This window comes from Mastomys coucha, unplaced genomic scaffold, assembly GCF_008632895.1.
Source record: "Mastomys coucha isolate ucsf_1 unplaced genomic scaffold, UCSF_Mcou_1 pScaffold15, whole genome shotgun sequence".
NCBI classification, from domain to species: Eukaryota; Metazoa; Chordata; class Mammalia; order Rodentia; family Muridae; genus Mastomys; species Mastomys coucha.
The window spans coordinates 112,860,702-112,884,990 of NW_022196897.1; the positions used below are offsets into that span (position 1 = coordinate 112,860,702).

Consider the following 24,289-nt stretch of genomic DNA (forward strand, 5'->3'; position numbering starts at 1 on the left):
AGCTGGGCCTGGGCCTGACATGGGGCGAAGGGGACAGACATTTTCCTAAGTTCTTTAAAATGAGACGGTTGGTGTCTTTCCTAATCAGTGTATCATCATCGGTAGCAACAGGTAATTTGCCCATTTTTCCTATCAAAATTCCTAGAATGAAAACCCTGGGAGAAAATGGGAAAAGTGAGGAAGCCTAAAGCCCGAGTAACTCCAAGGCTCCATGCAGCTGAGAAGCTGAGTTCCTAAGCTCTTAGCGGCCTGGAGCCCGGCAAAGAGTAGGAAGCACTGGGGCATGTACACTGGGGAGACGTGGGTGGGACCTCTAGACTCCAGGCTGACACTTGTTACGGTCTGGTTCTCAGTTTCTTCCCCCGCGTGTCCCTCCCCCTGATGCCCCGCCCCACCCACCCCCTGTCCGCTCCTGGAGCCCCGGGGGCGGCCCAGCCAGATCCCCACGTGAAGCCGCGGGGGCGGGCACCGGCGCCTTCCTGCTCTACCCTTGTATGGTGACCGGAGGGGCCAGCCCTCGAGTACTTAAGCTCGGGCGCCACGAAGAGCGCCCAGAGCCCTCATCTCCCGCCACCCAGACGCCGCGCCGCCAGAGCCGAGGGACAAGGACCGCGGGAAGCAGGAGGCTTTGCGATGCCGATCGCCATGGGGCTGGAGGCGGCGTGCGAGCTAGAGTGCGCGGCGCTAGGCGCGCTGCTGCGGGAGCCGCGGGAAGCCGAGCGCACACTGCTGCTCGACTGCCGCCCGTTCCTGGCCTTCTGCCGGAGCCACGTGCGCGCCGCTCGCCCTGTGCCCTGGAACGCGCTGCTGCGGCGCCGTGCGCGCGGCACCCCCGCCGCCGCCCTCGCCTGCCTGCTGCCCGACCGCGCGCTCCGGGCCCGCCTGGGCCGCGGGGAGCTGGCCCGCGCCGTGGTGCTGGACGAAAGCAGCGCGTCTGTGGCCGAGCTCCCGCCCGACGGCCCCGCACACCTGCTGCTAGCCGCATTGCAGCACGAGATGCGCACGGAACCCACGACCGTGTGCTTCTTGCGAGGTGAGCCCGCGCCCTGAGCCCCGCGCCCCCACTCCCCGAGCCCCGCGCCCCACTTCTTGGCTAATTATAACCTTTCTTTCTTGCCTTTCTCACAGGCGGTTTCGAAAGCTTCCAGGCATACTGTCCGGATCTGTGCTCTGAAGCTCCTGCCCAGGCCCTGCCTCCTGCTGGGGCCGATAATAACAGCTCTGACCCGAGGGTTCCCATCTATGACCAGGTGAATTGATACTCGAATTCTTTGTCTTCCTATCTAGTCTCATTGTGCATTCTTAGAGGGATGCCTCCGGAGAAAGCTAGTGGGGAAAGCCAGGGGTGTGTTCAAGTACACTTTCCCCTGTGTGGAGAGTGTGTGACCTGCAAATGGTGTGAATGTGTATATCCTCGTACAGACTTTAAGGCATATGTGCCACACGCTGTCTGAACATATATGTCCCCTTGTGGCCTCAAGACTTCAGGTTCTGTCCTTGGTCAGAAGGCCTGGCCTAGAGCGCCTCTGGTTTCTAGCCAGCCCAGGATATCTCGCTCAAGACCTCCTCCAGGCCAAGACTGGGATCTCACCATGTTCCCCTTCCTCCTCCAGGGTGGTCCTGTGGAAATCTTGCCCTACCTGTACTTGGGCAGCTGCAACCACTCCTCAGATCTTCAGGGGCTGCAGGCCTGCGGCATCACAGCCGTTCTCAATGTCTCCGCCAGCTGTCCCAACCACTTTGAGGGACTTTTCCGTTACAAGAGCATTCCAGTAGAAGATAACCAGATGGTGGAGATCAGTGCTTGGTTCCAGGAGGCTATCGGCTTCATAGGTAAGGGAGCCTCAGCCCAGGGGTCTGTGGGAACTGAAGAGGAGAAGGTCCAGGTCACCTGACTCCTCTAGCCACCTTCCCATCTGACTCTCTGCTCTCCATTTCCTTTCAGACTCGGTGAAGAACAGTGGGGGCCGGGTGCTGGTGCACTGCCAAGCTGGCATCTCTCGCTCAGCCACCATCTGCCTGGCATACCTGATTCAGAGCCACCGGGTACGGCTGGATGAGGCCTTTGACTTTGTTAAGCAACGTCGGGGAGTCATCTCCCCCAACTTCAGTTTCATGGGGCAGCTGCTGCAGCTAGAGACCCAGGTGCTGTGTCACTGAGGCAAGACCCAGCCTGGCCCCACCCCACAGCTCTGGCTTTCACCGACTCCTGGGGGAAGCTGCTGTGGACAGCTGGGCTCCTCTCTGGCCCAGCTTCTCTCCCCCTCACCTTGTCGTCAAACTGGGGTGCTAGGAAATCCAGGATGACTGCTATTCTGATATGGTGCTCTTCTGAGGGGGCGTAAGGGCTGGCCCTTATTTGCTCTCCCTCCTTCGACTTGCAGAAATTAATTGGACTCTAAACCCATATATTGCCGTCCCACTATATTAAAGCCCTTGGTAACCCAAGGGCCCAGAAAACAAGCTGTGACAAGCAGAAACTGTGTCTAGGGGTGTGCAGCCCTTGACCCAAAGCTTAAGCCCTGTGCTCCCAGGGGAGCCAGGAAGTGATGTGTGTGTCATATTACTGACATCTTACGTTTGTGTGTGAGTGTGTGGGCATCTCGCTGTAACTGGTGCTGAAAAGTTATTTGTGTTCAACTGACATTTAACGCTCCCTCCCTGACTTCCTCCCACCCCTGTGGGCCAGGGAGGGGCCGTTGGAAACAGCACTTTATATTTATATAGAATATTGAGGTTTTGTCAATAAAAACAAGTGTTTTGTTTAAAAAAGAACAACATCACATCATCTGGTCTGTGCCTTTGATGGCTGAACAACTGAGTGGCCTTCCCTGCCCTGGTCTGGGGTCTTTCCCGTACAGGTTCTAGGCTGTGGATGAACTGGGAGGGTTAGGAAGGCTGAGGCCGGCTTCAGCCTCACAGCAGCTCCTGATTAGACCCCACTTCCTTGGGAACCACCTTTACCCAGTGTGTGGTGTGCAGGTGTATGTTGGCTGAGGGCATTCAGATCAGAGGGCACTGGCTTCCTGGAGCTGAATGAAGGCTGTATAACCTGCCTCTGGTACCCATTCTCTCTGTCCTGGAGTAAGGCACTCAAGAGCTAGGGTTGTCCTGAGCCTTCCTCAGGAACTATATCAGGTTTTTTTTTTAATTGATTATTTGGGACTCTCACATCAAGCACTCTGGTTGTGCTCACCTCCCAGTTTTCCCACGTCTGCTCCCTTCCCGAAGGATGTTCTGCCCCTCCAAAAGGAAAAGGCAAGTCCATTTTGTGTTGTCCATATATTCTCTGGACATGGTTGAATTCTAAGCAGCCCACAGGGAGAATGAATCTTAGCTTGCATTCACACCGGAAGCCATCGATTGTAGAAGAGCCAGTGAGGGATAGGACCAGCTCTCCTACACCTGACCCCGCCCCCGGCCCGGGCCTCCGCCCCGCCCCCATCCCCACCCCCACCCCCACAGACGTTAACATGGTTTAAGTCAGGCAACCTGCTTCAGTGGTAACCACAGACATCAAGTGGGCTGGCCATATCAGGGTCACTAACCCACTCATGGCTCATAGCAGTTGCACAGTCCCTGGACAGGTGCTACAGCATGGCCTCAGGTGGCTACAAATGCCGCTCACATCAGGATGCTTCCCCCTCCCCCCCCTTCCGCCCCCAGGCAGCAGAGCCCAAGGACATCATCAAATCACCAGTCAGAGGCACAGACTTGCGTCTCTGTTGATCTCAGGTTTCATCCATCCTGGGGCAGCAGCATGGACTAGATACCAACATGGCTTCCAGTGGCTCCCTGTACCATGATGGTCCTTCAAGGAGGTCGGTCTAATCCAGAAAGCAAACCTTTCTTCATCTTGGGTTTCTGTAGTTGCCCAGAGCCAGCGGGATTTCAAGGCCAGGCAAAAGGTTTGGGGAGCTGAGTCTGCATCTCCCTAAGCTTCAGGCTGCTATTCCGCTGACCTTCCTGGGCAAAGACAGCGTGTCCACCAGCCCGCTCTCTCACCCGTCACCGCCATCACATCTACAGTTTCGCCTTTCTCCGTCGTAGCACACACACCACTCAGTTTTTCTATGTTCCCCACTAATCATCTCATATCTGTTCATTGTAGTGGTGCCCGCCTGCCCAGGCCATGGGGCAGGCAACTCTACCACTTTCTACTGGGACCTGTGAGCTTGATGTCTAGCTCAGGGGTGGACATCTGTGTCCCAGAGTCATTAACATTTCATCACCATCTTATACATAGCGTGGCTGGTTGCTGGCGGCCCCATTCCACTTTATTCCTTGTTCTTCTGTTTCTAACATCTTAGCCTCCTAACAAATGGCCTGCCTGCCTGCCTGCCTGCCTGCCTTCTTTCCTTTCTCTCTCTCTCTCTCTCTCTCTCTCTCTCTCTCTCTCTCTCTTCCTTCCTTTCTTCCTTTTTTTTAAAAAAAAAACAGTATTACTATATGGCCTTGATTTGTCTGAAACTGGATATGTAGACCAAGTTGTCCTCAAACTCACAAGAGATCTACCTGCCTTTGCCTCCCTAGTACTGTGATTAAGGGTACTTGTCACAAATGACATTTCATATTCTCTCCTTCAAGTGTGTGTGTGTGTGTGTGTGTGTGTGTGTGTGTGTGTGTGTAGAGCCATAACAAACTTTATCAGTTTTACCATTCTAAGTGTTCTGTAGTGTTAGGTAGTAGTCACAGTAATTGTCTCTAGAACTTTTCATCTTGAAAAATGGCAACAGTTTATAAGTTGACACAACTTCCAAATCATCCTCCAGGTGACCTCTGCCTTCTGCTGAACTGGTGACTCTGGGGAGCTCAATGAGTGGGGCCAGACAACATTTGTCTCCTTTTAAAATTACATACTTTTTATTCTTTGAGAATCTCATACATGTATACACCTGTGTGCTCATATTCGCCCCTCTCTCCACCAATTCCCCCTCATCACGTCTCTCTCCCACCACCTTCATGTCTTTTCTTCTTTCATAACCCACAAGTCCAATTAGTGCTTCCCAAGTGCTCGTGGGGGGAAGTGTTATCCAGTGGAGTGGGGGCACACCCCAAAAGAAAAATGGCCACTCCAACAATCACCCATTGCTGCTTAGCTAGAGGAGAGGGCTTGAGAGCTCCTCCTCCTCCCTGCTGGAAACTGCCTTGATCTTGATCAGCACAAATAACCTCAATTGCTACGCGTTGGAATGCCACAGCCATGTTATGCCCAGAAGACAGCATTTCACACCTCCTCTCGACCTGCTGGCTCTTACGCTCTTTCTTTCCCTTCGTCTGATATGAGACATTCTCTGTGCCTTGGGGAGGACCGGGTGATACAGACGTTCCATTTAAGGACGAGAGCTCACAGCCTCTTATTCTCAGCAGCTGACCAGTTAGGATTCTCTGTATTAACCACAGCTAACTGCAGAGTTTCCCTGGCCAAGATGGAGAACAGCACTCACTTATGAAATGAACTGCTGGCACGGCTGCAGAGTTGAAATGCAGAGTTCTCAGGTTCCTCCAGCACTAGCAGGCTTGCTTTGCTCTCAAAATGGAGCCTTGAGGCTCTCAGTCAGCAATATTGTCTTCTTGTTACTGGTTACTCCAACTTAGTTCATGACATTCTTGTTTGAAAGAAAGAAAAAAAAAACTGTGTTTCTGACCAGATATGAGATTTTCCACTAGTGTGATGATGATGATAATGATTTTACTAAAGCACATTTAAGTAGTTAGGCTATTGTTTTATATGTTTTTGAGATGGGCCCTCACTATGTAGCCCAGGCTAGTTTTAGTCAGCTTCTATGGGATCACAGGTGTGAACCACCATGACAACTCATGTCTTCTTTTTTATGGAAAAAAAAATTGAGTGTTTAAGGTACCTGACAAGCTTTGACATATATAAGTGCTGTGAAGGAATGAGTCTGCCAGTCGAGCTAATTAGCATACTCATTGGATGCATGGAATCCAGTCCACACTCTGCTCAGGCGTCAGTAGCATCTGCTTTTATAGCCCCTCCATGCGGCTCTGGCTTCTATTTCTTGAGAAATGCTAGCCCCAGGCTCAGCAGGAATGCCAACAGGCCCTTGTGGAGAACAACCAGTGCCCTTGGCTCTGGCTTTCCTTGTTGGTGTGTTCCAGGCTGTCCATCCAGGTGGGGTTTCTGGATGGCAGGATGTAAAGGACAGGAGGAAAATTCAGGAGCTTTGCATTTTGAATTAGTGAAATGGAAAGGGGCCCTGGCTGATCATGCCAGTGGGCCGTGGCATTGGAAGGACCCTAGTCATATGAGAGAGGAGTGGGTGCTGATAATGCTGGTGTTCAGTGTGAAGTTTCTCGAGTCTTGCAACCTGTGCCTGTGTAACTGTGTACTTTCCTATATGGCCTCTGAAATAAAAGCTTATAGTTGGGCATAATGGCACATGCCTTTAATCCCAGCACTCAGGGGGCAGAGACAGGCAGCAGGCAGATATCTCTGATTTTGAGGCCAGCCTGGTCTACATAGTGAGTTCCAGGACAACCAAAGCTACATAATGATACCTTCTCTCAAAGAAACTGAGAAGAGGGGGTGGGAAGGGAGAGAGGGAGAAAGGGATTATACAGGTGTGGTGACCACGTGGGGAGAGGTACCTTGAGTTTTCCGGTGGGGCAGGAAAAGGAAAAGCCCCCTTTTAGTGACGATCTTAATCCAGCTCATGAACTACATGAGGCTGCAATCTTCTCTGCCCTCTGGTGGCAGGAGGGGGAATCTCAGGGAAGCTACACAGCTAAAGGTTATCCTAAGGATTTGTTTTGTGTCCCCTGCCCACTTTTTACCCACTTCAGATGGGTGAGACTATGGTCCAGAAATGCTCAGGCTTGGGGGTGGGCCCTCAGGTAAGACTTCAGGTGGTAGTCGTTGGGAGGAACGGCAGGTGGAGGTGGTTGGTTGGCAGGCTGCAGGTGTGGGCTGGAGAAGCCCCTATTAAAGGGGGTGGGTTGTAGAGCACCTGAGCTAAGGAGGTCCTTCCCTGCCACAGTTCTGTGTGTTGCTTGCTGAGAAGGCAGTGAGGACCCACCATGGGTATCGTGGGAAGCCTGTGGCCTTGGTTGTTAACTATGTTCTCCTTGCTGGGTAAGCTGGCTCCAGCCTCTGGGACATTGAGAAGGGGGAAGAGGCCAGAGGCTGTGGCTGTGGCTGGCTGTGGCTTAACATAATCTTAACTGAGTTTTATAGCTCCAGCATGGAGTTGCAGGGATGTGTTCCAGGGGACTGAGGAGGAGGCCTCCTGATACTTGTAGGAGCAGAGAGGGCCCACCTAACAGCAGATTGCCACGTGCCATACCGTATACCTACTTGTTTTACGGTAGAGGCTCTGTTCTAGCCTGGCTGAGGCAGCAGGCACTCAGGCTGAGCCTGAGGTGAGAAAAAGTTTAAGAGCAGGGTCTGAGACAAGCCCTGAATCTGGTGCCACCTCAAGATTTGAAGTCTACCATGCCTCTTTTCTGCCTCATATTGGCTGCCCTAGCCTTTTTGAGCCAAGTGTTAGTCCCTTAAAGGGACCTCCTTCACTGAAGGCATCTAGACCTTGTACCTAGGAATGACTGCGTGAGATAGCCAGGCAGGTTTCAGGGATGCACGCTGGGAGGCCTCTACCGGAAGGGGCTGGGTTTTGCTGCCCAAATCCCTCAGCTTCCCTGCGTCCTGCTGTCCTATCTCACAATGGCGCCTGGGGGCATCTATATGTCTGCTTTTGTCTACCTGAGCCAGGTTTGAGCCTGGGAGCACCCTCAGCATCCAGATGTTCAGGAGTCTGCAGTACCAGTGTCCCAGAAGGCTTCACTCCTGAGGGAAGCCAGGTATCTCAGGACAAGGACATTCCTGCAATTAACCAAGGTGAGAGCACGGGGCCATACTCCAAAAGCCACGCTGAATGTGGACATGCAGGAAAGATTGAGAGGAAATTTCCCCCACATATGCAGGGAAATAAATGCAAGATTCACGAGGAAATGCTTAAGTCTGTTTTTCTGTATTCTTTTGCTGGTTAATTGTTGTTATTATATGAGATACTGTAAATTTCTTTAAAATGATCTGGTAAGAGAACACTGGTGTTCTCTCAGCCTGGGACTTGAGCAAAATCATCAGTAGATATTTGAGAACATGTCAGTCATTCTGTGAGGAATGGTATGTAGGTGTGACCTAGCCAGGTAGGGTGGGTTTTTAAGGAACAAAGAAGTCTGTGGCTCAGGGCATCTCTCTCTGGGGATCTCAGGCATGAGGAACACAGATGCATTGGGCTGAAGTTGGTGGCAATGAAAATGAATTCAGATCTTGGGGCCATCATGGATTGAAATGTTGGTAGAACACAGGTAACCTTGCCTTAGGGTGACCACTGCTCCCTTATTTCTCTGGTTAGCAGCTCAGATGGGCACCAATCATATGGCTTCTGGAGGGAGCCAGAAACACAAGAGTCTTCCCTGGCTCACTCTCAAAGTCACAGAGGAGTCTTTCCCATGCTGGGGCTCACAAAAGTCGCTAACAGCTGTCCCTGCCTAGCTGATGTCTTTTTCGTAGTGGTGACTAGCTGCAGCTGCTGTGGATGAAGGCTGAGGGCTAAGACCATACAACTGTACCAGATTCTAAAGAGTGACCTTTTAGATTTCAAGATGCAGCCTTCCTTGATCAGAGGATCCTGAGGTGACTTCTCCTACCTAAGAGGACTCAGGAGGGGGTGGGTCTAGTCTGTGTTGCCATCCATAGTCAGAAGTTATGATGGAGATCAGGCAGTGCTCCTGTATTCCTGTCAAGCCTTCTGTGGCTTCCTTTACTACCTCATGGGTTCTCCTGAGATTTCTCTTCCCAGCAGTCAGTTGCAGGAGGCTCCCTAATAGGAAGATGGGAAGCCAAAGCAGACTGAGATGAGAAGTATTCACCGTCCTCAACTTCCTTCTGTGGTTGTGACTTGTAATTTCAGTTCCTAGCTACTACAAGGGTTCAGAATATGACATAGATTATAGGAACTAGGTGGTGGGTAGGGGCAGGGTAAGGCAAGAGAGACCAGGACGTGTTCTGGGGATATGGCTTAGGCTGGAATGAACCTGGATAGAAGGAGGAGCTACATCCTGAGAGCAGGGGGCCTGGAGCTGGGATTGGATCACGCATGCTGAGGGAGCCATGGTCTGCATTTTAACCAGGGGAAGAATGCAAGCAGGCTGAGAATCTCACACACATTTGCAGGCTGGGACTCAGTGGGGGCTGTTGCACTTCCCCAAAGCCACACAGCCTTAGGGCTCACGAAAGTTTAGTCCCGAAGTAGAAGATAATAGACATTGGTATATATTGCTGGGTTCATCCCAGCTTGAATTCTGGAAGTCAAGGCTCACAAACATCCCTTCTTCTTTTCCCTCCCAGGACTCATCTCAGAGGAGACCCCAGAAAGCAGCTTCCTGGTAGAAGGAGACATCATCCGGCCAGTGAGTACATACATGGGGTGTGAGCATCTTCAAGGCTATGAGAACTTTCAAAATCCTCTTCTAGCTGTCATGAGTGCTTGACAGTTGGGACCTACCTTTGGTTTGTATGGTTGGTTAGGTACCACTTTCAAGGTCCTCATGAATAGGATAATGGTGACAGCTGAAATGACTACTTAGTCTGCCCAAGAGGGCTCCTTGCAAGAGAGGATTCAAACTCTGACTCCACTGGACACCTTGCCCAGGGTGAGTGCTTAGAAAGCACAAGGCTAGAGACATAAACCTAGGTCCAGTGGCGGCGGTCGTAGTGATGCAGGCCTTTAATCCCAGCACTTGGGAGGCAGAGGCAGGTGGATCTCTGCATTTGAGGCCTCCCGAAGTCTACAGAATGAGTTCCAGGACAGCCAGGGCTACACAGAGAAACTCTGTCTTGAAAAACAGAAAAACAAAAAGAGACATGATCCCAGATCAACTTGTGCATGTGTGTGAGACCTGGTGGCTGTCAAGAAACCAGAACAAGCAGTAACATGGGGAGACCAGCTGATAGGAACGGAAATGACTTATTTCAGAGAAAGGACACACTGGTCAGGAGAGGTAGTGCCATCATAAGCGGCAGAGGGTGCTGAATATGACAGCAAGCAGCAGAAAGCAGGACTATCCTGCTTGTTCAGAGGTGACTGATGGCCCATGAGGCTGTGCTGTGCCCATGAGTCCATAGGCAGGAAAGCTTAGGTTATCCATTGGAGATGTGCACACAGGTGCCTGGCATTTGAACCCCGTAGAACAGAATGGAATGTTGATGGCCAGAGGCACAGGGCCTTCTGGTAGCCATGGAGCTTATACTGTAGAGTACCTGGTTAGTGGAAGATGGGAGAGAAGCATTGTGAGGAGGTCGCTCTGCGTGGACCCTTCCCATTCTTCTCATGTTAGGGGAAGCCTTGCTATATCCCTGCTCCGTGGAGGTGCGTGGGAAGGGCTGAGTCCTCCTTAGCCAGGCCTCCTGGGTACTAACCTTAGGTACTTTTATCTACTTGATAGAACATGTTGTGACCTCTGTTGTCTGAGTTCTCATGGCTGGCCCATCCACTTCCCAGGCTTCTATCTCCCTTCTAGTGGTTTCCTCACTCCCAAGTCCTCCATGTCCTACTGCTCACATCTTTAGAGTCCTGGCAGACTTAGGCCGTGGCACCCTGGAGAATTAGGAAGCTTAGGTGACCCGTGTCCTCCATTTAACTTTGAGCTGCCCTCTCTCCTCAGAGCCCCTTCCGATTGCTGTCAGTGACCAATAATAAATGGCCCAAGGGTGTTGGTGGCACTGTGGAGATTCCCTTCCTGCTTTCCAGCAAGTATGGTGAGTGAGAGCTGAGGTGGGCCTTCCCACTCTCTTTCCCTATGTATCAGGACTCCTGCACCTCCTCCTGCAGAACCGCAGAGCTCCTATCTCCAGGGGGTCCTGAGCTGTGGCAGGGAGGGAGTATTGATATCCGGGAGGAGCGGATGGAACTCTCTAGTCCCCTCTGAGCCACTAGTCACACAGCTAGGGCCTTTCTGCAGCTCAGGCTTCCTCTTCAGCATTGTCCTCTCTGAACACTGGGTTGGGAGGTGAGCTTAATGTCCTGATCTCAGCCCCAATGTGGACTTCAAAGGTTCTCAAGGGCTATGGGACCTCCGCAGGGGGTCAGTCATGGTGTGTCTTTCCCAGATGAACCCAGCCGCCGGGTCATTATGGAGGCCTTTGCCGAGTTTGAACGTTTCACATGCATCCGGTTTGTTGCCTACCATGGTCAGAGAGACTTTGTTTCCATCCTTCCTATGGCAGGGTAAGTGCTCCTGGTGGATGGGGGTGGTGTGTGTGTGTCTGTGTGTGCATGTGTGTGCGCGTGCATGTGTGTGCTCACTCTCTGTTTATCCCTTAGCGTGCACAAATCTAAGCTTATGGTTCATTCATGACCTGGACCTTCTGGGCCACATATAAGGGATGGCCATTGGGCATAGGTCTTTCCTCTACAAAGCCCTTACCTCCGGAGGTCTTGTGGTATGAATCTGAGTGAATGCCGGGTTCTGGTTCTGTCACTGTGTGCTGCTTGGATCAAGATGAGTTCCCTAATTTAACCTCTTCTGCCTTCTTTCTGATGTAGGGGAGTGGTAATACCTATATCTTACCTTCACTGGGGCCTGATGTGGGGTGGACGAAAGCTGTGACTCAGGCTTGTGACATAGATCTGCTCATGTAATGACCTGCTTTTATTGCACGTGAGTGTCAGGTGCCTCCTCAGCTTGGCTAGTGCTGAGGCTTCTTTACAGGCCAAGCAGTCAAGGGACCTGGGAGATGGGACAGAGTCTGGGAGTAGAGTCTAGGATGGAGACAGGCAGTCTGTACTGGTCCATCCCAGCTCCTGATCAGTGTCTGTTCTGATGCCCAGTGTCTTAGTCAGGGTTTCTATTCCTGCACAAACATCATGACCAAGAAGCAAGCTGGGGAGGAAAGGGTTTATTCAGCTTACACTTCCATATTCCTGTTCATCACCAAAGGAAGTCAGGACTGGAACTCAAGCAGGTCAGGAAGCAGGAGCTGATGCAGAAGGCATGGAGGGATGTTACTTACTGGCTTGCTCAGCTTGCTTTCTTATAGAATCCAGGGATGGCACCACCCACAATGGGCTCTCACACCCTTGATCACTAATTGAGAAAATGCCTTACAGCTGGATCTCATGGAGGCATTTCCTCAAGGGAGGCTCCTTTCTCTGTGATAACTCCAGCCTGTGTCAAGTTGACACACAAAACCAGCCAGTACACCCAGCTAGCTCACCTCCATGCTAGCTCACTCTCATGGTCTTACAGGTGCTTCTCTGGTGTGGGACGCAGTGGAGGGATGCAGGTGGTATCGCTGGCACCCACTTGTCTCCAGAAGGGCCGGGGCATTGTCTTACATGAGCTCATGCACATACTCGGCTTCTGGCATGAGCACTCACGGGCAGATCGGGACCGCTACATCCGAGTCAACTGGAATGAGATCATCCCAGGTAAGCTAGCTGGCTAGGCTGGGCTCAGAGGACCCTGAGGGTCACAGGCCTCAGGCCAGGGCTGGAGTTGAGGAGTTGGCTCACCTCCCCTGGAAGAGTTCATTCCCCACACTGTCCCCCTTTCACGAGGCAAGTGGAATTCATGCCCCTCTGGTATTTGAGAGTGGTCCTCTTTGGCTGTTGCTTTGGGCTTCCATAGTTGTACCCCAAAAAAGGACATCAACCATTTGCTTTGTGTCTCACTTCTCTCTGCCATTGTCAGTCATCTGAATGTGAGATTGGCAGTGTCCTTTGACTCTTGGCCCACTGACTCGGCTGTCCTCCACACTGCAGATGCTATTGGGGCAGGTGATGTGTGTCCGTTGAGAACACTGAGCCAATACAGAAATTCAGAGGGCAGCTCAGATGCGTGGGTCAGAGAAGGGACAATGTAGAAAGGCTGAGGTGCACAAGATGGGCACCAGTGGACATATGGCTCAGAGAGTACCCTGGACGTGGCAGAGCAAAGGCTGACAGAAGGAGGAGCCCTGATGCCAAAGGGAAGCAAGTGTCCTGGTCATGGCGCAGGGATCAGATTGTAAGCCTGTATGTGTGGCTCAGAGCTCAGTGGTAAGAAGAATAACTGCCTTGGGCAAAAGGGGAGCTTGTGAAGGGGCAGGATCCACAGCATTTGGGGTGCAGAGGAGGCAGAGGCCTCCTGCCAGTGGGAACTTCTGAGGTGCCTCTTCTGATGCTCTGGGGTTGGTCAGATGAAAAGTGTGAAACTTACCCCAGAGATGTGCTTCGAGGTAACTAGGTGGAGCATGACAGAAGGACAGGGTTGGTTGGGTAGGGCTCGGGGTGACCATGATCTTTTCAAAGTGCTCCTGGATGGCTTGTAAGCACTCATCCGATGACAGGCTGTGAGAAACTAGATTTGAAAAAACAAGAACAAAAATAAAAAACAAAACAAAACAAAAAAACAAACAAAAAACAGTGCAAGCTGGGCAGTAGTGGTGCACGCCTTTAATTCCAGCACTTGGGAGGCAGAGGCAGGCAGATTTCTGAGTTTGAGGCCAGCCTGGTCTACAGAGTGAGTTCCAGGACAGTCAAGGCTACACAGAGAAACCCTGTCTCGAAAAACCAAAAAAACCAAAAACCAAAAACCAAAAAACAAAAAAAAAACAAAAACAAAACAAAAACAACAACAACAACAACAACAAAAACCAGTGCAGACATCCTGGTTACAACAGAGCAGAAGGCAATGACCAACCACCCACCAAAATGCTCTCATGTGGGACAAATCCTTTTAGTTCTGGGGTTCAAAGGATTAGTAGTGCAGGGATTTTCAAAAGAAAGGAAAGGAAGAGAAAACTATGTAGGCCCAGCAGTCTGGAGGCTGAGGCAGAGGTCCTGGGTGTGAAGCCTAAGATACATAGGTCCTTGTCTTTAAATAACCATAAACACTATTTTAAAACCAATAGTCTCTGGCTGAGGGTAGATCCAGTGGGATGTGTAGAGGTTGTCAATACTTATATCCATAAAAGCAAAGAGAGCATAAATTAAACATGCCCATTTAAGCTCAAGGGGGGAATTAATTAAGGTAAAAGCATAAATTAGAGTTGAGTAGCTCTTGAGGTTAATTAGTGTTTTCTAACAATCAGAGTGGCTCACTACTCACCTGGGGCTAGGGACAAAGCAGAGAGACACAGCACTTGTCCGGTTTGTAACTGGGTTTCCACCCTAGTGCCAACAAAAGAGCTCCGCTATTCTAGTGGGGAAATATGAAAAGGGAGATCTGTTGGCACTAAGGTGCATAAACTCTGCCAAGGCATAAACCTAATCACAATAATTCTGTAAGGATTGTGAGGTAGAAATTCAGACGTAGCAGGTGGTGTAGGAAACTCACCACTATCTTTAATATTTGTGTATATTATCTTTAATATATGTGTATTATATTTCCATGGCACTGGGGATTGCACTCAGGACACTCTGCACACTAGATAACTTGGTTATGTGTTTTGTTTTGGTTTTCTTTTCTTCTTCTTTTTTTTCTTTTTTCTTTGAGAGACAGGGTTTCTCTGTATAAGCCCTGGCTGTTCTGGAACTCACTCTGTAGACCAGGCTGGCCTCGAACTCAGAAATCCACCTGCCTCTGTCTCCCAAGTGCTGGGATTAAGGGCATGTGCCACCACTGCCTGGCTTATTTTTTCTCGAGACAAGGTCTCACTATGTAGCAGTAGATGTCCTGGAACTCACCATGCAGACCAGGCTGGCTTTGAACTCCCAGGGACCCTCCTGCCTCTGTCTCCCAAGTGCTGTGATTAAAGGTGTTTATAGCACTATGCCCAGCTAAATAACCTGGTTTTTAAGTTAGGGGGAATATATTGCCTATCCAAAATTAAGGTCTTTGAAGAGAAAAAATTGGTATTCTGTGGGGCTCTGTTTAAGAGGCTGCTGATGACTTTGGGGGAAGAATAATGTGGACACAGCCTGCCGGGTCTGGTGAGGGGAGGTGCAGGGCAACAAATATATAAGGAACAGCAGCCCTGAGTGGGCAGCAACCTTCCCCTCCTCACTGGCCTGGAGGGGAAGAGGGGGCATTCTGGGCAACCAGGGTGACTGGGCTGCTGGGATCCAGATCTGCAGCTTTGTGGTCTAAGATGGGAGGATGGAGATGGTCTGGGCACCAAGGGCTCAGGCACCAGAATCCTGGATGGATAGGACAGCATATCTTTGGAACTAGCTCATGGAGTACAGTAGATAGGATATCAGTGTCGAAGGCACAGCAGCCACAGCTCTGTGGATGCTGTAGGTTTGCAAAGTGTAGTGTCATACAAAGTGAACTGGGAAGGAGGAAGAGCTGGAGCGAGCTTGTAGGAGGTTATGGTTGCACGGCCACGAGGTACCCCTGGTACAGGTCTGGATTACTTCCAGGGTCAAGCAGAGTAGGGCAGCAAAGGTGTGCAAAAAAAAAAAACAGACCAAACCAAACAAAAAACAAAACAAAACAAAACAAAACGGGGCCAGCTAAAAGAGATGGTTCAGCCAGGGGAGACAGACGCTTCCACTCTTAGGTTGTGGATTCTCAGAAGTCGCCCCACTTCCCCTTCCTTGCCGGCTCTTCCGTGCCTGTCTTCTTGTTATATCTACAAAGGTGTCTGTGTTTGTACTTTTAAGGCTTTGAAATCAACTTCATCAAGTCACGGAGTAGCAATATGTTAGTTCCCTATGACTACTCATCAGTGATGCATTATGGGAGGTGAGGACACTTCCCTTCCCCCAGCACCTCCCCACCTCGTTTCCCTGTGCCTTCTGCCTCCTGCTCCACTTCCTTGCCCTCTCCGTCCCTTCCTCCTGCTCCTTGGCCCTGCCTTGGCCCTCCCTCCCCTTTAACCCCTATCTCTTTGCCTCCCATTCCCTTACCCTAATGTTGCACCATCCTCCGTTGCAGCCCCCTCTACTGCGATTTAACACAGGTCTCACTCCTGCGTTCCAGGTTTGCATTCAGCTGGCGTGGGCAACCCACCATCATTCCACTCTGGACCTCCGGTGTTCACATTGGCCAGCGATGGAACCTGAGCACCTCAGATATCACCCGGGTCTGCAGGCTGTATAACTGCAGCGGAAGTGTCCCTGACTCCCACAGGAGAGGTAAGTGACCTGATCTAGGGAATGGTGCTGAAGTGTGAGGGTGAAGATGTAAAGGATGGTAAAGAGGCAAGGAGAGGTGGGTTGGGTCACTATGACTCAGCATCATTGAATTTGGAAGCATATTTGAAAAGGACTAAAACCCCTAAGCAAAGAGAAATAACCCAGATAATGGACATCTATCAAAACTTAGAGTAGAGGACTGGTGAGATGGTTTAGTGGATAAGAGCACCAACTGCTCTTCTGAAGGTCCTGAGTTCAAATCCCAGCAACCACATGGTGGCTCACAACCACCTGTTAGGAGATCTGACACCCTCTTCTGGTGGGTCTGAAGACAGCTACAGTGTTCTTATTTATAATAATAAACCAATCTTTGGGCCGGAGCCAGCAGGGACTGAGCGAGTGGGTCAACCAGAGCCAGCAGAGGTCCTAAAGTCAAATCCCAACAACCAGATGAAGGCTCACAACTATATAGCTACCGTGTGTGTTCACATGCATAAAATAAATAAATAAATCTTCAAAAAAACTTAGAGTAGAAATAATTTTTAATGACAAAATATTAAATCTTATGACCAAGATAAGTTTTCCCACTATTATCCATCTATTCAGTGTTGAAATAGAGGTCTCAGCTGTAAAAATACTGTTTATTCACTTGATGTAATTGTCATCTCCAAATCTTACGGCGGTGCACAGCTCTAATCCAATCCAGCACTGGAGAGGCAGAGGCAGGTGGATCTCTGTAAGCTGGACATAAGTCTGGTCTACATAGCGAGTTCCAAGATAGCCAGAGCTACGTAATGAGACCCTGTCTCAAAAAAAAAAAAAAAAAAAAAAAAAAAAAAAAAAAAAAAAAAAAAAAAAAAAAAAAAAAATCAAATACGAAAACTCCAGAGGCAGGAGCTTGATTATGGAAGAAAAGAGTAGCTTAGTGATTCTCAGCCTGTGGGTTTCGACTCCTTTTGGGGCTCCAACAGCCTTTCTACAGGAACTCCATATCAGATATTTACATTTTAATTAGTAGCAGTAGCAAAAATAGTTACAAAGTAGCAGTGAAGATGTATGATTGGAGGTCACCACATGAGGAACTGTATTAAAGGGCATAGCACTGGGAAGGTTGAGAGCCGCTGCTCCACGTGGTTCTGAGATGACACCTACCATCACACAGCACTACATTCCTTCCATCCTGCATAAAAGACTTGTATGTGCATGGAGAAACTGTAAAAAGTTTAGCAAGAAACTAGGGAGATGCCTTTATAACATTGGGATGGGGAAGGATTTCTTCACAAGAAACACTGACAACTAGAAAGATTAATAAATCCAACAGTAACCATAACAAGTGCCCTTAAGAGACACCACAGGTAAATCTAAAATACAAGCTATAAAGCAGAGATGCTTCTGAATGTAAATAGTGGTATTATGAAAGTGCCGTAAACAGAAAGTCAAAATACAGATAGAAAAATGCATGAGGTGGTTAGCAAGCACCTCGGAAGAAATCGAATGAGGAGCAATTGCAACACCATTCACTCTCCTTAAATTAGAAGTCTCCTGTCTCCGTGATGATATCAAATACTCATAAAGGGTACAGGGCAAACGATGTTTGTATCCCACCCACAGGATCGTAAATGGCTGCAACCCTTCTGGAAGACAGTGTGACACCCAGTGAAGTTGCTGTGTGTGCCCGTGACCCAGATTTTATTTCTAGGTCATCTACACCTGAGTCCCACCCCCTTTCCCCTACCAGTCCTAGATAATCAGTAATCTACCTTCCGCCTCTATGGATTTACCTTGTCTAGACGTTTCATATAAATGGAGCCACGTGCCTTTTGTGTCTGGATCAATGCCCTCCACAGAACCTTTGCTATTCATGTGTTGTTGTACCTATGAGCAGCTCATTCCTTTTCTGCTGAATGACATTCACATTTCTTCACCGCTTGATGGACGTTCGAGTTATTTCTGTTTTCAGACCATTATGAATAAACCATGTCGGTATCTGTCCCAGGCATAACATTTCTGGGTCCCATGGTGACTCCGTACTTACTTGGCTGTCTTCCAAAGCAGTTGATCTACTTAAAAACCTCCGTTACCTATGTAGGTGGCTACTGACTTTTCTGCATAATTGCTGAAGTTTGTGGTCTTTGCTTTTGATTATGAGCATCCCCCGTGGGAATGGAAGTTTCTATTGCCTCTCTGGTTTGCACTTCTCTAATGGCTGGCCACATCCAGCCTCTTGATGAGATAGAGGGGTCCTCTGTATACCTTTCTGGTTTTAGACAAATGTCCACACAGATTCTTTGCCTCAGTCTCAGTTGGATCAGGTTTTACTTGCTGAGTTATAAGAATTTTAAAAAAAATATTCTTAATGGTATCTTTGTTCCTTATGTCATTTGGAAATATTTCCTCGTGTCCTGTGTGCTTGATTTTTGCTTCCTAGATAGTGTTCTTTGAACAGCAACCCCCTTCCCTTTTATTCTGAGACAGGGTCTCACTATGTAGTGGTGGCTGTCCACTAAACTGGCCTCTAACCTGGAGATTGGCCCACCTTTTCCAGCGCTGAAAATAGAGGCATGTGCCACCACACCTGGCTTAAGTATCATCCTTAATGTCACCTGATATATATGTATAATTTTAGTTAATCAAATATTATATACTTTTTTGTTAAAACTAGAGATGAGATGTGAGACATTGCAGGTCAGCCTGGGAACAGAGCAAAGAACTGGTCCAAGGGAGGGCTGCCACTGTGGTGGACAGACTGGCATGCTTGGGTGTTGAAATGATGGCACAGTGGAGAAGGGGGCAGGTCCTGGAGGAAAAAAGGAAGGTCAGTCAGAAAGATGGAAGGGAGGGTCAGACATGGACGTAATAGGAAGGAAGACAGGAGCAAACCTGGGTCCATGTGTAGATCTGGAGACCCCCTGTGCCTTCAGCTCCACACAGTGAGGGGAAGCTGCTGACAGACCAGTGTGTGTGTGGGGGGGTCACATTGTGTGGCCTACAAAATACCCGTACCTGGTAGAGATGGCAGGACATAGGATGGTGCTGGGGACTGGGGTGTGGCAGGGGCTTGGGACAGAAGGTGGCTGGGGCTGTGGCCCCTGTGGACGGATGATGGCAGATGAGGTGGATAACAAACCCGGTAGAAGGTAGAGTCGATGCTGCTGCTTGAAGATGAATTCCTGATGCTGAATTGCTAGAAATGGAGGCTGCAACTCCTGTGGTTTCTGGTGCTGATGTAGTCCAGAGAGGGGGGCATGGCTGTGAGGCCAGCAGAATCGGGCAGGAGGAGGGCCGCTGGTTGAAGGAGACAGCATGGATGTGTCACTGGACACTGTGAGCAGGAACGATGAGACCAGGAGGTAGTGTTGGGGTCGTACAAAATTAGTGCCAGTCAAGTCTGGGTGTGGCAGCATGAGAAAGAAAGCAAAGAGGTTCTTCCCCTTCCTGGCAGTGCACGGACCAGAGAGCACTCAGGAGTTTCTGATGGCCTCCCTTGGCTTGGACTGAAATGGTTCCAAAAAATGTTCAAGATGTATGGGTGGGAGGTATGTGCTGGGTGGCTGAAGATGGATGTGGTAGGAGAAGCTATATGGTCGGTTGGGCTAACAGAAGCCCAACTGGGCTGCTGTGGTGTGGGTAGGAAGGCCAGCAGGATCTTTTCATGGTGACCTAAGGGGCCAAACAGGGGAGGAACAATGAACCTCAGTTGTCCTGGCTGTTCTATTTGTCTTCAAGACATGGTCTCTCTGTGTAACCTAGGCTCACACAAACTCACAATTCTCCAGCTTCAACTTCTCAAGTACAGAGATACAGGCACAGACCTTCACACTCAATAGTTGTACTGGTATGCAGTAGGAATGTAAGTTTGTGCCTTAGCAGAGACCTCGTGGGCTATCGGAGACCTCTGCGAGTCTGGCTCCATAGCCCCTAAAGTAACACCAAAGGCCAACGTTAATACTTGCAGCCATGCAATAGCCTTTTTGTTTGAAGTTCTGAGACCCAACTTCTGCTCTCTCCTGCTCTAGGGCTCGAGGCCCACAGTGATGGGAGAAGCCTTGCTCCTGCCTCTATATCACATCTACAAAGACTTCTGGAGGCACTGTCGGAGGAATCTGGACACTTTGCCCGTAGTGACACCAGGACTGGAGGCCAGGGTATTGCCAGGCTTGTGAACAGCCAGCAAGGATGGGAGCATCCTCCTCAGAGCACATTCATTGTGGGAGCCTTGGCAAGACCGCCTCAGATGCTAGCTGCTGCTTCAAAATCGGGGCCTGGAGCAGGTGCCGACAGCATGTCTCTAGAGCAGTTCCAGCTAGCCCAGGCAACCACTGTACCTCCTGTTCCATTTCCAGAAGCCAAAAACAAGCCAGCACCTAGCCAAGGTGCCTTTGAGGAGATAGCTCTGCTTCCAGGAGGCTGTGCGCCTGGAAGTCACATTAAAGAGGTGCCCAGAGACTGAGCCTGTAGACTTCTATTCCCAAGTGGAGAGGGTGGATTCTGCCTAGAACAGCTAGGTCATCTAGTCCTTGGCCCCTCTGGGCATCACCCCATCTTCTGACCCCTGCACTGGCTACTGTTGGAGGCCCAGGTAACTCTCTTGGTCTCTTCCCCACAACACCCCCATCCTGCAGAGTTCTAGGGATAGAGAGGCTCCAGGGGATTTTCTTGGCTTGAGCCCTAGCCCTGGAAGATGGAGACACGATTCTGGGAGTGGCCGACAAGAGCAAGGTTCCAGCCTTGAATGCCTGTGGCATTTCTACAAATGATGACTAGCTCCCAGCATGGACCTCAGTGGGAAGCCCTGGGGCTGGGACCCTGAATATCCTCCTGTCTATGATCCCTGGCTGTAAAGATGTTCTGAAGCCCTGGGATTAATGCCCTGCTCTCCAGGAGGCAGAGAGCCCATTTTGTTCTCCTGTTAAGATGGACTAGCAAGAGCTGGATCCTTACAAGCTCTGCATGGTGGAGGCCTTAGTAAGACCACCAGTCCCTGGACAGCAGCCTTGAATCTTAGTGCACATCAGATCTCCTGTTTTGCCCACAAGGTGTTCAACTGGAGGCCATTGAAGGGAAGATGTCACACTACTTGTCCTTCAGCCACGCCACACTCCTTGACCTTCCATGAGATTTCTTCTAAGAACAGAGTGTAGGCACTATGGTCTGGGCCAGGAGCCTGTTAGGAGGCCAGGGGTCCCTGCTTGGGATAGAAGGGGAACCAGAACCTTGAACTCTTGAGGAAGGGTACATCATATGGGAAAAGGCAGAAATAAAGTTGGGTGTTTGCTTCATGTAATGTGCTGCGCTGACTGTATTCAAGTGCCCACATGGGCTCCCAGGGAGTCACACCCTACTAGAGGGCCATGCTTCTGGACTCATGAAGACTTGCTCAAAGTGGCAGAGTAGGAAGCAGACACAGAAGTTTGGTGCCTGAAGGTTGTGAGAACTTAGCCTTTGCCATTTTCTGAAGAAGTCACATTCTGGAATTGCTTCAGGGGCCATGAGATCTCAGCAGGCTCTGTCCTCAGTCTAACTCAAGCTTCAGAACAGGGTCCGTTTCCTGAGATTGAATGAGATTGAAGTTCTGGGTATTAGTCTCAGCAAAGGATCATGCTCAGGGATGCTGTTCCTTTCCTTGACCTTGGATATAGAAGGAGGTGACATCTGGCTGTGATGTTAGTAAAGTGGGGTTCTGGGAGTGTCTCTCAGAAGGGCAGCAGTCCAGTAGGAGAGACCAGACAAAATATGGTTGCCTTGTGACATCTTTGTCTAAACTAGGCATCTGGCACTGAACTGGGGTGTCTGGGGGTGCTACCAAATCGGAGGAGGGGATCTACTCTAGGCTCTGTGACCCCACTTCCCCAAAGCTATCATGAGACTATAAGAATGTATATACATAATCTCCTATATCCAAGATCAAGGAACAGCATCCCTGAGCATGATCCTTTGCTGAGACTAATATCCAGAACTGCCCCCCTCATTCAATCTCAGGAAACAGACTCTGTTCTGAAGATGTAGCTCTCAATCTTCAAATCCAGTTTCAGAAGATTGTGTTGACTGAATCTGGTGGCTCCTTTGTTTGGGGGTGACCAGGGACAATGTTTTCCTGTCACCCCTGCCCCAGGAAATCCATGTGTTCCTGTGAAATCCTGGTCTCCATGACACTCTGGGTACTGGAATGTTTAATAAGCTACACTCTACAGTAGAGCATCTGGTTACCCGGAGCTTGAAGCTCATCGGCCTGGAGTCTGATCGGAGTGGCTTAGCCACCTCCCAAACACTCCTAACACAGCTATGTAGTGTTAGTTGCTCACTGCTGGATTGATTTATTCAACAGTCACTTATGAATGCCCATTAAGCACCAGGGATAACATGAACAAGGTAAGGAAAGGAATAGATAACTCTAACAAGGTAGGCGTCTTGAATCGATAAATGATAGGAACGGGGGAGCACTTGCAGGCTGCTGGTTAGGAAGGGCCTCTGTAAGAATGCATGCACAGGCCTGTGGTTACCTGTGAAAATGCTAGGGTTGGGGCCACCAGGGCAAATGTCCTGGGGCAGGAAGGAGAAAGTTTCTGGCCAGTGTATTAGGGTGGAGCAGGCAGGGATAGATGAGGGGGAGAGTTTTCTAAGAACAGCCTGGAGTAACAAAGGCTTAAGACATTTTCTCTAGTGTGGTGCATGCCTTTAATCCTGGCACTTGGAAGTCAGAAGCAGGTGGATCTCTGAGTTTGAGACCAGCATGGTCTACAGAGTGAGTTCCAGAATAGTTAAGGCTATACAAAGAAACTCTGTTTTAAACACTTAAAAAAACAAAACAAAACAAAAACAACCAATCAACAACAAAAAAAACCAACCAACCAAACCAAAAACCAAAGACATTGTAGAAATTCCATGGGAAGTAGATTAGAAGCAGAGACTTGGCCATGGTCATGAAAGTGAGAGTGAGGGGCATTGTAGAGATTGACAAAAGCAGGTACCTTGGGCATATTTTGGGGTTTTAGGCAGCATGACTCGGTAAAAGCTGGGTGAACAGCAACCTTGAAAGCTGCACCTGGGGAGAGGTAGGATGGATGGAGGAAGTGGAAATGTTAAGTCTAGTCAGCTGTAAGATATCACACGGGTGGGTCAATAAAGGGGTAAGCACGAAGGTTCTGGGCCCCAGGACAGCAAACATGCCCTAGCACTTGGGGAGGGTGCCATCATTGGGTGGAAACTCCTGCAGAATTTAGATGCAGGAAAGGAGGGCTCTAGGACCAGACAGTGTATTGTGTGTTCTAGATCTCAATGCCATCAGCCCTTTTTACAGCCCTTCACTATGGTGGCTCACCTGTGTGTGCTAGATGTCAGTAGCAGCCTCATTGTGCTGTGACTGTCAAAGGTGTCTCAAGGCACTGCCTTGTGGGGCAGGTAGGACCACAGTCACTGAGATCATCGGAGTTAGACTTTGAGAGAACAGGATGCTGAGGAGGAGTGGCACCTAAGAGTGTTGCCAAGTTAGGGGGTCTACACTCCTAGCTCACTGAGAAGGAGGACACAGACAGGGCTCTCAGTGACTCATGGTGTGGGCTCCAGAAGGGCAGACTGCAGATGCATTCCTAACCCCAAGGGGGTTAAGGAGAGTGTGTGAGGAGCCAGGGGACTGAATGTAGTCTGAGGGTAGTGGGTGGCAGTGTCTGTGTGGGAGGGGAGCAGTGTCTTTGTGGAGGTAGCTGGAGGAATGGAGATGAGGAAGGTTGACCACATAGAGCAGTGGTTCTCAGCCTATGGGTTGTGACTCCTTTGCTGGGGTAGGGGTGGGGTTGAACAACTTCATAGGGGTGGTATATCAGACATCCTGCATATCCCATGTTTACATTATGATTCCTAACAGTAGCAAAATTACAGTTATGAAGTTGCAATGAAATAATTTTATGGTTGGGGGGTCACCACAATCTGAGGAATTATATTAAAGGGTCGAAGCATTAGGATGGTTGAGAACTATGGCGTAGTGTTCTAGAAATAAGGGTCCCTTGGAAGGGAGAGTATGTAGCTCAACGAGGATGTGGGATCAAGCCCAGAGGGATCTTGAGGGAGAGCAATGCTAAAAGCTAGAAGCTGCTTGGTCCCCACCAGGAGACTCAGTGCCACCCTCTCAGCTCTTGGATGTCACACATCTCCTTAGGTTCCATGCTAGCTTGCCCTTCTTTGGAAAATCACCTATGCAAAATCAC

At 49.8% G+C, this 24,289-nt stretch overlaps 2 protein-coding genes across 3 annotated transcripts; both read left to right on the forward strand.

Moving 5' to 3' along the window:
* The first annotated feature begins 455 nt into the window (after positions 1–455).
* Dusp2 (dual specificity phosphatase 2) lies at positions 456–2,781 on the forward strand. Its single transcript, XM_031373647.1, has 4 exons — positions 456–1,033; positions 1,129–1,250; positions 1,614–1,833; positions 1,946–2,781. Exons 1-4 carry the CDS (start codon positions 634–636, stop codon positions 2,158–2,160), a joined length of 957 nt encoding a protein of 318 aa, XP_031229507.1. The 5' UTR covers positions 456–633; the 3' UTR covers positions 2,161–2,781.
* A 4,199-nt stretch (positions 2,782–6,980) lies between these two features.
* Positions 6,981–21,369, forward strand: Astl (astacin like metalloendopeptidase). 2 transcript variants are annotated; one of them, XM_031373645.1, is made up of 9 exons: positions 6,981–7,096; positions 7,733–7,858; positions 9,374–9,435; positions 10,690–10,783; positions 11,135–11,252; positions 12,274–12,455; positions 15,615–15,696; positions 15,934–16,088; positions 20,105–21,369. In XM_031373645.1, exons 1-9 carry the CDS (start codon positions 7,042–7,044, stop codon positions 20,536–20,538), a joined length of 1,308 nt encoding a protein of 435 aa, XP_031229505.1. In that variant the 5' UTR covers positions 6,981–7,041; the 3' UTR covers positions 20,539–21,369. The 2 variants fall into 2 exon arrangements, with proteins under 2 accessions (XP_031229505.1, XP_031229506.1); XM_031373646.1 differs by lacking the exon at positions 10,690–10,783 and having other exon boundaries at positions 7,042–7,096; positions 11,107–11,252; positions 20,105–20,904.
* Positions 21,370–24,289: the final 2,920 nt, after the last annotated feature.